Genomic DNA, 13,103 nt, shown 5'->3' on the forward strand with positions numbered 1-13,103 from the left:
TTTGCTGAGGGAGCGGAGCAGCGGTGAGCGGCGGCTGTAGCCGCAGCAGATACCCACCAGAGGGGTAAAGGACAGGAGAAGGGAGGGACAGGAAGACATTTTCCGTTCTGAAATGACACCAAAAATACACTAAACCATCAAAACCCATCAGGCATGTTTAGGGAAAAAACGAAAAAAAAAAAAAAACTAGAAATACTTCAAGGCAAAAACAGTAAAGTTAAATGGAAACCAGTATTTTGCTCCTGGGGTTGATTGTATTCACAGAACATGACGGAGCCTTTACCCCGAGATGGAAAAAGTGACGACATCGTCACCGATTAACCCGTTTCTCTGTGAAACCTTCAAGTACTTCTAAAATTTTGCAGAAATACTCTGTCGGAAAAATTCAGCGGGCAACTGTTTACGTTCTAGGAAACGTTCCTGATCATTATTTTTCCCAGATTTGGATGAGTAAACCCAAACCAGTTTGACCAGCTGATGCTGGAGAAGTCTGTTCTTTTTTTTTTTTTTTTTTTTTTTTACAATGAAACTGGAGAAAGGACAGAGTAGTTAGCCTGAACCAGTCCTACCACAGGCATGGACTGGTTGAGGGTTTAGAATTATAGTTTTCTGATTCACTGGCTATGACAACGCCACAACAGATTTTCCTTTGCTTACAAAAATCTTGTAATATTTTTCTTTCCTGGAAAAACACGTTGTGAAAACTGAAGGAACGTCACCTTCTGCTCTTACCTGACTGCAAGCAGTTAGCCAGACTGATTAACCACATAATAGGAATTTCGTTTATCTGTATTTCTGAGCAGAATGACACGTTAGGTCTAAATATAATTCTACGCGAAATAAGAATGTGTATTTGAGAATTACCAAATTTAAGGAGGGATATTTCCGATTCTTTCCTTTAATCTTTGTGTCCTTATTTTCTTTGTGTCCTTCAGTCGCAGAGTTTGTTGTTTTGGGAGGTGACTTCTCTCGATTGAGTGTGTAATTGGGGGTTATGTTGGAAACTCACGTGTTCGCCCAGCCGCTCCTTCTTGGGTCCATGTGGGCAGCGTCCATTTAGGCAGAGATCCAAAACTTGCAGGACTACTGACAGTTCATTGCATGGTCATACCAGAACAGTTGGAGTCCTCACGACTTCTCATCTTTTGGTTGCAAAACATTCCTATATACTTTAGTCTTCAGATGGACCGGCATCTTGTGGTTGCGCAGGATTAAAGAGACCTGCCTCCATTTTGGCCATGTTGCTTTTACAAAGAAACAGGCTTCATAAAGGGTATCACTATTAACTCAAGTCCATGAGATTCAGACTCAACAGTTTAATGTTATAGTTGTTCTATTCAGCAGTTGATCCTATTTTAGCAGCAGAGGCCAAAATTCAAACAGGAAGAAGAAATTGTAATAGAGTTCATAATTTTAGTAAAGACAAGAAAAAAAACCTTCCAAACGGTATAGACAGTGCATGGGAACCGGAGTTAAACAGAAGGAGCAAGTGGAGAGCAATATAACCTGAGAACTTGAATTTACTGAGGAGAAATTACAAAGGAACCAGAGGAGCTAATGACAGGGGAGTGGACGCAGCTTGGGGAAAAAAAAACAGGTAGGGGAGACTGAGGCAGAGGTGAAAAATAAAGCAAAGTAATGAGAATGAAAATGGGGAAAGGAAACATGAACCTAAGCGGTAAACTGTAAGAAAAACCACTCCAAAGAAATAAATACAAACACAAAGAATGAGATTAACTAAACTGAAACAGGGGACAAACTAAGATGGCAAGAAATAGGGAAGCATACAATAAAGAAATGATCAGTACATAAACGTTGATGAAACTTAAATTCCAAACACTAATAAAAATAGAGTTTATGTGTGAGGAAACATCTAACTACTTTTTTGGATGAGCAAACAGGGTGACATCTTCCAAACTTGGTTAATTACAGTTCATTGTATAGTTATCACAATTTATATATATTTTTCCCCTCTTTTTTGATAAATATTGTGATTACTTTACTTTTCTGATTGCAAAAGTACACAACAGTCTCAAGCCAGTTAGTCTTAAATGTGGATGAACAAAATGAAAAATAAATAAATAAATAAATAAATAAAGTGCGATTAAACAAAGAAAACCTGTGGCAACAAGAGACTCAAACGCAGGGAAAAGGCTGCTTGAATAATAGTGCGGCCGGCCCTACCTAGCAGCGTAATGGCCGTGTCACATCAGCTCTGGATGAGTGGCAGGACACACAGCGGCCCCCGTTGCTGCTGGGCCCGGGGTCCTGGGCGAAGTGTCCCAGGCCATGTGAGTTCTTTGCCCAGGGGGAGGTGAGTGTGATGGGCGGGCTACTGCCCTGGCTGCACCCACTCCTCCGTGTCGCCTCCTATCAGGCAGATTGACAGTGATGTGGTGTGAAGTCTGAGGGGCAAACTGGAAGACGAGCTGGCTAAAGACCAACTGCCCTCCTTGGTTTTGGCCATTTTGAGTCTGCGACGCAGCACTGGCTGTGGAATATGTGTGCGATTAAGGCGACTGCTGGGTGACAACTGTGTTAACATGTGGTGATATAAACTAGCTGTGCTTCTCTTTATATGTCAAGCAAATGTGGAGGGTATATTTGACACGTTCCTGTCTGGAGGGTAAATGTTTCCTATGCAGAGTTTGGAGCAAACAAACTCATTTGTTTGGTGTCTTCAAGAATATTTCCTGGAGAACTTAAGAGTTACTTTAAATGAGCTGGTACTGGGAACTGAAATTTGAAAATGAAATTTGAAACTCAAAAAAAACAGAAATGGTGGGTTGTTTTGGATCTTTTCACATTTATAGGCCAAATTGAACCAAAAAGTGTTTAATTTAGCTGTTTCTGACCCGCTTTTTGACATATCATGCCTCGTTTAAATTTATCATGAACAACTTCTTTGTTTGCCTCATTCGTCTGAAACGTGGCCTTTTCAACAGTTTAACTTTTATCATTCGATTTATCAATAACTTGCTTGAGATTTCATCTAGCACAGATTCACACAGGTCTCCTGATCGATGACTCTGCTACAGAATACTGATCCCTATCGACGTATGAAATTGTGCACTGACAGCATTTCCAATCCATCTCGGAGGGGCAGGGTGGGGAAACGGGCCGCTGGCACCGCCACAGGGATTTTAAAGAGCCGTGGATTCTGATAACAATCAAGGATGGTGTCAAAAATACAAACAGCCTGCCCTCCCCTCCCTTCTTCTGTAAAATCTTCTGTTTAATTACAGTAAACCTGTGTCTGTGTGAGTGTGTGTGTGTGTGTGTGTGTGTGTATAGAGGTATATGCAAGGCAGTAAGTGGGTTTAATAACCTCCAGCTGGATGTAATTGTCAATCAAAGTTGACATGTTCTGCAGGGACTCATCAAATGTGCCACAAATTCCTTCTGTCCTTCGTTATGCCCTTTACCGTGTGGCTATTTCAGAAGTAAAATTAGATTGCTTCAGTTATATTTTGCATTAATAGTAATGAATATTTCACACACAAAAAAAAAAAACACCTGAGCTTTCTGTCAAACCTTTGTGCTCTTTCATTTGTTTGTTTTTCCAGGCTTCCCCACCCTCTCCTTAGCCGACCAGATGAGCCTCCTGCAGAGCGGCTGGATGGAGATCCTGATCCTTCGGGTGGCGTTTCGCTCGCTGGTCATGGAGGACAAACTGGTTTATGCCGAGGACTACGTTATGGACGAGGAGCAGTCCAAACTGGCTGGGCTGTTTGATCTGAACAATGCAATCCTGCAGCTGGTAAAGAAGTACAAAAGCATGGGTCTGGAAAAGGAGGAGTTTGTGCTCCTCAAGGCCATCGCTCTCGCAAATTCAGGTACTACTTTTGATTTGACTCTTGAATCCACGCCTTTCATTTAAAAAAAAAAAAGAAAATCTTTCACAGCTTTAACCTGATCCCTTTTTATTTTTAGACTCCATGCAAATCGAGGACTCTGAGGCAGTTCAGAGACTTCAAGACGTCCTTCACGGGGCCCTGCAGGACCACGAGGCCACGCACCACCCCGAGGACTGTCGGCGTGCCGGGAAGCTGATCATGACCCTCCCTCTCCTCCGTCAGACGGCCGCTCGCGCCGTCCAGCATTTCTGCAGCATCAAACAGGACGGCCGCGTGCCGATGCACAAACTCTTCCTCGAGCTCCTCGAGGCCAAAGCTTGAACAGGAACAGATCTGTCCGCTGCTTCGTGAGAAGAAGCGAGGCGTATCGGTAAATAGTGGGTTTGCGACTCTTGTGTATTCGTCCATTTTAGCTCGCATCCTAATTAACGTTCTTTTCTTTCCCTTTTTTTTTGGAGACATAGCCCTTCTGTTTCCTATAAAAACGGCGAAATTGGTTCAAGTGTGCTAACCCGTTGACTTATGGGACAGGTGGCTTAAAAGCAGAAGAATCGCGCCTTCTTCAGATATTTACAATTGTATGCCAAACCTTATTTCTTTAAAATCATTTTAGGAAACACTTGATACTTGAAGATCCTTCTGGATTATTTTTGCTCATCTTGAAGCCTGTATAATCTGCATCCTAGCGATTTAGAGAACATTTATGATAAGAATTATTTTTTCTTTGTTGTAATGGTAGTTATATACTGTTAGTCTTGCCAAAGAGTAAAGACTCTTTATTATTGAGTTATACCAGCAGATGTCCATGATATTTTGATGTGGCCTATGAAATGTTCATAAAACCCTGCTCCCTCGCTTTATTGTATAGCAAAAGCATCTATCTCCATTCATGCACATGTGAAGGAGGGGATTATTATTATTATTATTATTATTATTATTATTACTAGGATTAATATTTTACCAGGCATTTTCAGGGAAAGAGTACTTATCTTCACGATGCAACAGTACTACAGCAAAGCGATATTTATTTATTTGTGGTTCTGTTTCTTTTATTTTACAAATGGGGCTGTTGCAGCTAGAGGATAATTTTTTAAGATTTTTAACTAATATTATTGTGAGATAATTTTCTACTAGCTTCTCTGCTGCAGCACTGATAACTGATGATGATATTACCATTGAAGTGCAGTCTGTGCATAATATCATGGTGTTGTGCAGAACAGTAAAATGACTTCATGTAAAACAAACAAGCAAACAAAAAACGGCTGCCATAATGTATAGTTCACTTCAAAAGTTTACACACTATGTTAACTTTGGACCTTTAATGATTCATATGAACTGTTTTTATTGAACTGGGTTGATGCTCAATATTTCTTAATTATTTAAAATCTGGAAGAATTTTGAATTTATGGAGGACTTTATCTGATCCATAAAGGCCTAATTATATGCATACCCTCTAAGAACTAAGGTTTTGCTAAATGTTTCTTAGGAAATCGCACAACATAAGCATAGTCCATACATTTTCAACAGGGGCGAGAAAAGGAACATTACAGACGCTTCATATTAACTCACTTTATTGCTTCTAAAGCCAGTTTGAATGTGTGGGGACGTCCAACTTTGTCCAAGTGTCAACCATCTAGCTGTTGGTTTGTGGTGAAGTTGGTTCACCTTTGACATTGTCCCGTTTACTGTACGAGTGCAAATGACTGCAAAACATCTCCGTGGCAGGACACCACAGCCACCACGCTTTACGGATGTTCAGAGTTAAAAGCCTTACCTTGACTCATCCAAACTAACCTTTTGTCACTGACCAAATAGTGTGATCTTTATCTCAAATGATTGTCCAGGCAGGAGAAGAAGAATAATTTTGACTGTGTATTTGGTGTTGATTTGGTAGGGGGTTCTTCATTTACCCATTCAGTCCATGTTGATGTTAAATCGGCTTCACTAGATAGCGACGCTAATGTTTTGCAGTCTTCCAGTTTGATCCTGGTTTCTTTCATCTGGATACAGCTGAGTATTACAACAACTCAGTGATTCCAATGGGAGATGGGGAAGGCGACAAACTAACGCCATGTTATGAATTTGCACGTAAGCGTAATTTTGAACCTCTATGGATCAGAGAAATGTACAATTAACACAAACTTGTGTGTGCACATTTCGAGTAAAAAAAAAAAAATGCCCTGGGGGGAAAAAAAAAAAAAAAGCAACAGCTCACACGCATCTTTAAAGGACCAAACTTACCGTCATGCACCAGAAAAGTTTCTGTAAACTTCTGACCAGAACTGTAGATCTGTAATTAGGGAAGCAAGAAGTTGATGTCTTTTCCATAGTAGAAGTCTGTGTGTAGGATCAAACGTGTGCACTGATTTCATTTTAGCCATAATGTTTGGGGAACCCGGTGGTGGCGCTCTGTTAATCTGCTAGCGTGTGTTTGTTATGTGAAGAGTCTCTGAAATTTGTCTCCCGCCACACATCTCGAACGAGGAGTGTGTGGTTGGAGGAGAGGGGTGAGAGGGTAGTGGGGGGGCGACCTTTCAGATTTAGGGTCAAACGGCACCAATGTGGTCGGTTTTAAATGTTTGTCATGTAAAATTTGCTGTATGTACATCATGTCTTATGCCAACAGTGGGGGGTTTTACAGATGTGAGCGGATTCTTCTCTCCCCTGCAGGAGCTGAGCAATGCTGTTTCATTCTCAGGTGGATTCTTGGGCAATAAAGACGATCCCCTTAATGCAAAGCTCATAATATCTGAGTGTCTTCTTCCTCAATAAAAGCGAAGGGAATTCATTAAGAGCCGGTAAGTGGGCGCAGTCTATTCTGCCTCAGCCTGAAAATGAACTCTTATTTCCATGTTCGGCCCATTATGTCACATTTAGGCCATCCGAGCCCAGTTGGATGAAGATTTATAATTAACAGCGGTAATGTAATGAAGTCGAAAAGTGGGCCCAGAGAGAGAGAGAGAGAGAGATGTCTGTATTGAGCTCAACATCACACTCATTGCCTTGTCATGTAGAGATCCTGAGGGGAAAAAAAAGAAGACATCTCTTAGCTTCTGATTTTAGCAGAAATATTGTTTAAAAGCTGCAAAGACGAGAAGGTCGGCTAAACCGTAAACCAGTGTCCGAAGGCAGTCTTCAAGGGTTAGTATCTGGCATCCTCTGGTCCAACACAGTCGAATCAAACAATGCTTCTCCAGCAGGCCTCTGCAGGACAATATAACATGCTGAGAAGGAAGAAGGACCATTTGCATCAGCCGTGTTGGAGCAGAGACGCATCTAAAAACGGCACGACTTGACCGGGGCCCAGACACTGCTGCCTTAAAACAATGAAGATGGGTGAAGTGACCCAAGCCGATCCAAATCCAACTGAACCCTCACCCACCCCCCGTTTCTGCCAGCTGAATTTATTTTCCCTCAAAACGCCGTCGAACGCGCCGTGGAGGGGAGAATTCTCCAGCTTCTCCAGGGACAAGCTGGAGAATTTTCACCACATCAGCTGTCAGTAAGTGAGTTACCCATCTTGAGTGATGTATTCCCGTATGTTCCTGTGTGTAAATGGGTTAGTATGTGCCGGGGCGGCCGTGTCACCCAGACACCTCCGCTGATGGATGAGGCCTCCTGAGGAGATGGGCTGTAAAAAAAAAAAAAAAAAAAGGCTGATTCTGGCACTCAAGGGTGAGATCACTTCCTCAATAAAAAAGCACTGTCCCGAATCATCACAGCAAGGTATGAATGCTGATTAGGGTATTAAGCGGAGAATAGCTGCTCTGTGAAAATAAATCAAATGAGGTGAGGCTTTATTTGGGGGGGATTTGAAACAGAGCAGCGATGGTTGGGCTACAGGCTCAAGGAGTCTAAAATAATCTAGTTAATTATCTATGGTTTCCTTGTTTTGCTGTTCTACAAGTCTTCTTTTTACAAACGTACTACTTAGTCTAGAAAAGTCTGGAATTTGATTCTAAGCATTTCCCAATTTTCGAAAATGTGTAGAATTTATTCATCATCACTGCCCTTGTATCCATCTAAACACGTTCATTTATCTTCAGGACTTATAAAACTCTGTTCTTTAAAATTATTATACATACAATATATACACTTGTACTGTATGTTTGACAAGAGTTTATTGCTGCTTGAACAGATATTTGGTCTTAATATAAAGTTTAAAATATGTTGCATTGGATTAAAACAAAATAGGAAGTGTGATTTTTATGTTATTATTATTTTTTTTTACTTTACATTCCTGTTGGGGAACAGAATTTTTTTAAAAGTCTGTTCAAAGGACCAAGTCATGTTTTGTGTTTTGGGGGGGAAAAAAAGTTGTGCATCAAGAAGAATTCAGGAGTTGCACAGGTGAAGAATCTCCCAGATCTGCACTTGGACCAGAGAAACACATAATTTGTAGAACACCAACGTCCGTCTGAAAAAGAAGGTCTCAAGTAGGAATAGTAAAAAAAAAAAAAAAAACACCCCAAAAACTAAGAAAAGAAAGTTAAACATTCAGCTGGCAGGAAGCATTTTTGGGAAAATTGTTTGGGAGGAAATTGTAGAGATTATAAAATTTAAGACCAAAGACTGTTTACGTCAAAACATTATGACTATCCCGGAGGGTTCTCCGTCTTTATAGCTGGTTACGGCTGCAGAGCGTGTTAACCTGCATGAAGACATCATGCAGCTGCTTTCAGGACTGAAGACTGTCAGGCCCCCCTGCAGCTTCCTTTGGACTGTGACTCCATGCATTCAGCTGAGTCTGAATGCATCCAGTAGCTGCTGCGTGCTGCCATCATGTGGTTTGACAGCGTACTACAGGAGACACCATATTGACCAGTGGGTTCATGTTATTCTCCCAACATATTAGGAGCTAATATTGACTGAGAATACTAATTTAAATACTGGACATTTAAAAAAAAAAAAAAGTATACCCTTCTCATTACTATTTGCATTAATGCAAGTTTTTTTCCCAGCAATTTTGCAAAAAAAAAAAAAAAAAAAGTGTAATTTAGGTGTACATATGATGCAGACTTTTTTTTGGAAATACCTGCAACATCAATTGTCATTCACACGAACTTGGTGACTAATTTAAACACACTAGTATGTAATTTCATAAGAATAGACATACGCATGAATAGTGTATAAGAAGAGCTTCACGTCTCTGCAGGTAAAGCTGAAAGCCGACACCCGGCTTGTTACCATGGCACCTGCCGAGGAAAAGCGGAGGCTGATGGGAGCTCTAGAGGCACTCAGGAACATGAAGGCAGTCGGTTCGAAGCTCTTTGACTCTTGACCCTGTCTGGGAATTAATCGGTGCTGGGTAGGGAATGACCGCAGCGAAATTTTTGTCACGTTTTGACTACATAATGTCGAAAGGAAAAGGTCAAGGCGGGGTTAACAGGTGAGATCCTAAACCCTGTGTAGGTCTGTGGCCTTGCGCTTGATGTCACACAGCGAGGGGCCACCAGCTTCCCCAACACAGGCCGAACCACGGACCTCCGCACTGGTGAGTCCGACGCCATCGACACAAAGCTTCTGCGTCTAACACTTCTATTGAATGACAAAAGGTTTCCCTGATAAATAAGGTAAAAGTGACCGAGTGCGCACCATCGTGGCATTTTTGGGATGCCTGAACGAGGCCGTGCAGGTAAACGTGTCTCCAGTTACGAAGTTCTCTCTCCGTCGCTGCACAACGTGATCGTCTTTCATTCACACTGTTGATTTCAGATCTGCAAGGTTTTTTTTTCTTCAGAAAATTATGCTTATTATTGTACAACTTTAAATGTGATCCACATGACAGACAAGTTTGGAATTTTTTTAAACATATTTTAGGTGGTTTCTTGTAAAAATAATTTTTTTTTAAAAAAGACATTGCCTAAGAAGATATGTCACCAGAAAAAAATGTTGGCAATTTGTTAATTGCTTAACATACACAGCAAAAGCAGTAGTTCTCCAATGGTGACAATAAATGCAGGTTTTTTTAATGGTTTTGTCATTTTTAAGTGTTATTATATTTTTTTTATATCCAATGTTTTGACTTCTTAATCCACTTTACCATGTGTTTAAGTTGAGCATCTGACAGCTAAATACTTGTCTAACATTCACTCATCGATTTACAATTTGTACATTTTTGAGTTATATACACAAAATTCTCTCTACGTTTAGTGCTCTCATAATCGACAAACCTTTAAAAAAAAAACTGCTCAGTAAAAAGAAGCTTATCAGAACGTTGTTTCCTCCAGATTCACCGAGCCCCACTCCTCCTGGAGGAGGCGGCGGCGTTGCCGGGGGTGACCGGGCAGAGGGAGGCCGGCGAGAGCATCATGTCGTCCAGGAGCTTTGGTTCATCGTGGTGATGGCCGCCATCGCCCTGCTGCTGCTGGCCGTGGCGTTAGGAGTCATGCTTCACAGGGTAAAGAGCCCGGGCTCCTTTTCTGCTCTCTGCAGATGCAGAACCATCATGTTGCTGCTTTATGTTTCGGCAGGCCCTGAATAAACCCCCCCTCACCAGGGCGAGGCCTCCTCTGGTCGCTCTGCCCATGCAGAAGAGGAGCCCCATGGCCGTGTACCCGCCCAGCAACTCTGTCCTGGTAAGAGAAACTTCTACCCTTTTGTCTTTACTCTCTGATCTCTGAAAGCATTGTAGAAACTGGGCCATCTCACAGCTTACGAAGGTGTCAGACGAGTCAGTGTTGTGTTTTTAAAACAATAAGCCTTGCTCTATTTCAGACGGTGCCCCAGAAAGTCAGGACAAAGGGCCAAAAAAGCACATCGCCAGATCTAAAACATAGCTTTAGATTTATGAAGGTTTGCAACATGGCCTGTTTTCTTTGAATGCATTCTCACTGAACCTTTTGAGCCTCTTGAGCTGCCATACTGTATTACATGAGCAACGGGATGCATCCCTGTGTTAATGCTACTTTTTGAAAATTATTTTATTTGAAATAACTGCCGGTGTTACTCTCTCGGTTTCAGTTCGACACGGTGCCAGACACTACCGGCTTCTCCAGCAGTGTGACCCTGAAGGGATTCTCCATGAAGATTGAGGTAAAAAACCGATGAAAACTGTTTTTTATTTGATTTGTTTTTCAACTTTCAGTCTTTACAACTGCTTCACCCTGAAACAATCAAAGTGAAGGTTATCACATTTTCAAGTCCAGGAGGTGTTATTAGCTCCACAGCTTTATATTAGAAGATAAATAATATCAATAAACTGCATTTTCAAGGAGTGTTTGCGTGTTATTATTAGTATATCTGAGACCGTTTAGTGGCTGGCAGTGACATTTGTCTTCATTTATCATTATTCCTGGGTGAATATTGTATTTAAAAAAGTCACACACAAGGCATTTAGTGTGAAAACAATGTTAGTTTCCCAAAAAAAAAAAAAAAAATTGCAATATGTCATTTTTCGGGCTGCACAGTGGCACAGTTGGTAGAGCTGTTGCCTTGCAGCAAGAAGGTTCTGGGTTCAATTCCCGGCCCCGGTCTTTCTGCATGGAGTTTGCATGTTCTCCCTGTGCATGCGTGGGTTTTCTCCGGGTACTCCGGTTTCCTCCCACAGTCCAAAAACATGACTGTTAGGTTAATTGGTCAGTCTAAATTGCCCCTAGGTGTGAGTGTGTGTGTGCATGGTTGTGTGTCCTGTGTGTCTCTGTGTTGCCCTGCGACAGACTGGCGACCTGTCCAGGGTGACCCCACCTCTCGCCCGGAACGTTAGCTGGAGATGGGAACCAGCAACCCTCCCGACCCCACTAAGGGACAAGGGTGAAAGAAAATGGATGGATATATCATTTTTCCTCCTTTACATGAGAAACTTTCACTTCAGCCTTGAATGTCAATATAATTACATTGCTGCGCAAAAACGTCATCATTAATAAAAAAAAAAAAGTAGGATCAAATCAACTTGAAAAGAGCAATTGCAGTGTGATAAAGCACTTTTTTCTTCTTCTTCTTCTCCTTTTTTGTGTGTGTTTTGTGTTCATTCAGGAGATTCTGGAGGCTAAGTGCGAGCCCGCCGGAGAGATCGATGCAGGAGAGGAAGTGGGCGTTCTCAGCGTGAACTCCCTGCGGCGCAGCATCAGCCAGGTGATCGACGGAAAGTCTCTCACAGGAGACGACGACGACGTCTGGGACCCCAACATCTCAGCCCATGACAGCGGGATGGTGAGAGACCCCAAAAATGTATGCTGAACATGTCAAAAAAAAAAAAAAAAAAGTAAAGTAAAAAATATGCAAAAAAAATAAATAAAAAATGTAGGTGAAAAGCTAAAAAAAGAGAAAAAAAAAACAAGCAAAAAATATTTTAATATGAATAGAAGTTCGAACGTGCCCTGTTTTACTTTGCAGTTTATGGATGACGAGGAATTTGTGGACACCATCAAAGGTTTCAGCACCGTGAGGAAAGAGCACACGATGTTCACAGACACCAACCTGTGACCCGACAAAAAAAAAATAAACGTTTGGTCCCCACAGCTCAGTCATGATGAGGCGCGTCACCACAGGGGTTCATGGAAGAGAAGCTTCGTGTGACAATGTCCAGTGGAGGAAGAAGAAGAAGAAGAAATATATCTTTATGTAAACACAAGTGGAAGAAAATCCATTTTATTGACATGAAGGAAGCAGCAGGACAAGCAGAATCCCATAGAAGATACTTTAGTCTCCATATTCTACTCTGGTGTTTTCTGAAACAGGTCCTGAATCATCCTTTTATTTTTATGGACATCTTAGGATCTAATGAGGAAGACATGTAAACCTCAGTGTTGTGAAGAAGTCGGCTTCCAGGTGCCATCATGTTCATCAGAAGCTGGAAAAGCTTTTTTTTTTCTAAACAATTTACTTTCTGAACTTAAGAGTTTCAGACATGCAGCTCCCTCCACATTTATTGGTGCGCCAGATTGTCTCTAACAATGATTTCTAGAAATTGCTTGTGGCGTTTCTAACTTACAAATAAGTTAGTCTGGGACTAAAAAAATTGCAATATTTTTAGTCTTACAAATAAGTTAGTCTGGGACTAAATTATTTGTCCCAGACAAATTTCTAGAAATTAGTAGTAATTTCTAGAAACAATGATTTCTAGAAATTGCTTGTGGCGTTTCTAACTTACAAATAAAAAGACATCTGTCAGATAAACAAAACACGTGTTATTTTTTTAGCTTTCCCATTTTGAACAGTTTGTGAGATAATTTGGCCTTGGTATTAAATAATGTGCTTTGGGGAAATGCTTGACACAAAGTGTGTCAAGCAACTTTGAGAATAAAT

The 13,103-nt window shown here is 41.3% G+C and overlaps 2 protein-coding genes across 4 annotated transcripts in view; both read left to right on the forward strand.

Annotated features, from left to right (window-relative positions):
• Positions 1-6,595, forward strand: part of LOC103457691 (estrogen-related receptor gamma) — a 37,526-nt gene extending 30,931 nt beyond the window's left edge. For all 3 annotated transcript variants that reach the window (XM_008398021.3, XM_008398020.3, XM_008398019.3), the window contains exons 7-8: positions 3,567-3,836; positions 3,934-6,595. In XM_008398021.3, the coding sequence (XP_008396243.1) occupies positions 3,567-3,836; positions 3,934-4,178 (515 nt within the window). In that variant the 3' untranslated portion in view covers positions 4,179-6,595. The remainder of the gene's footprint in view (positions 1-3,566; positions 3,837-3,933) is intronic.
• A 2,255-nt stretch (positions 6,596-8,850) lies between these two features.
• Positions 8,851-12,301, forward strand: LOC103457693 (usherin). Its single transcript, XM_081602599.1, has 6 exons — positions 8,851-9,351; positions 10,088-10,257; positions 10,331-10,435; positions 10,821-10,892; positions 11,832-12,008; positions 12,192-12,301. The coding sequence occupies exons 2-6, from the start codon at positions 10,201-10,203 to the stop codon at positions 12,279-12,281; spliced, it is 501 nt and encodes a 166-aa protein (XP_081458725.1). The 5' UTR covers positions 8,851-9,351; positions 10,088-10,200; the 3' UTR covers positions 12,282-12,301.
• The last annotated feature ends 802 nt before the right edge of the window (positions 12,302-13,103 follow it).

The sequence above is a fragment of the Poecilia reticulata genome, chromosome 21 (assembly GCF_904066995.2).
Source record: "Poecilia reticulata chromosome 21, P_reticulata-male-v2, whole genome shotgun sequence".
NCBI lineage: Eukaryota > Metazoa > Chordata > Actinopteri > Cyprinodontiformes > Poeciliidae > Poecilia > Poecilia reticulata.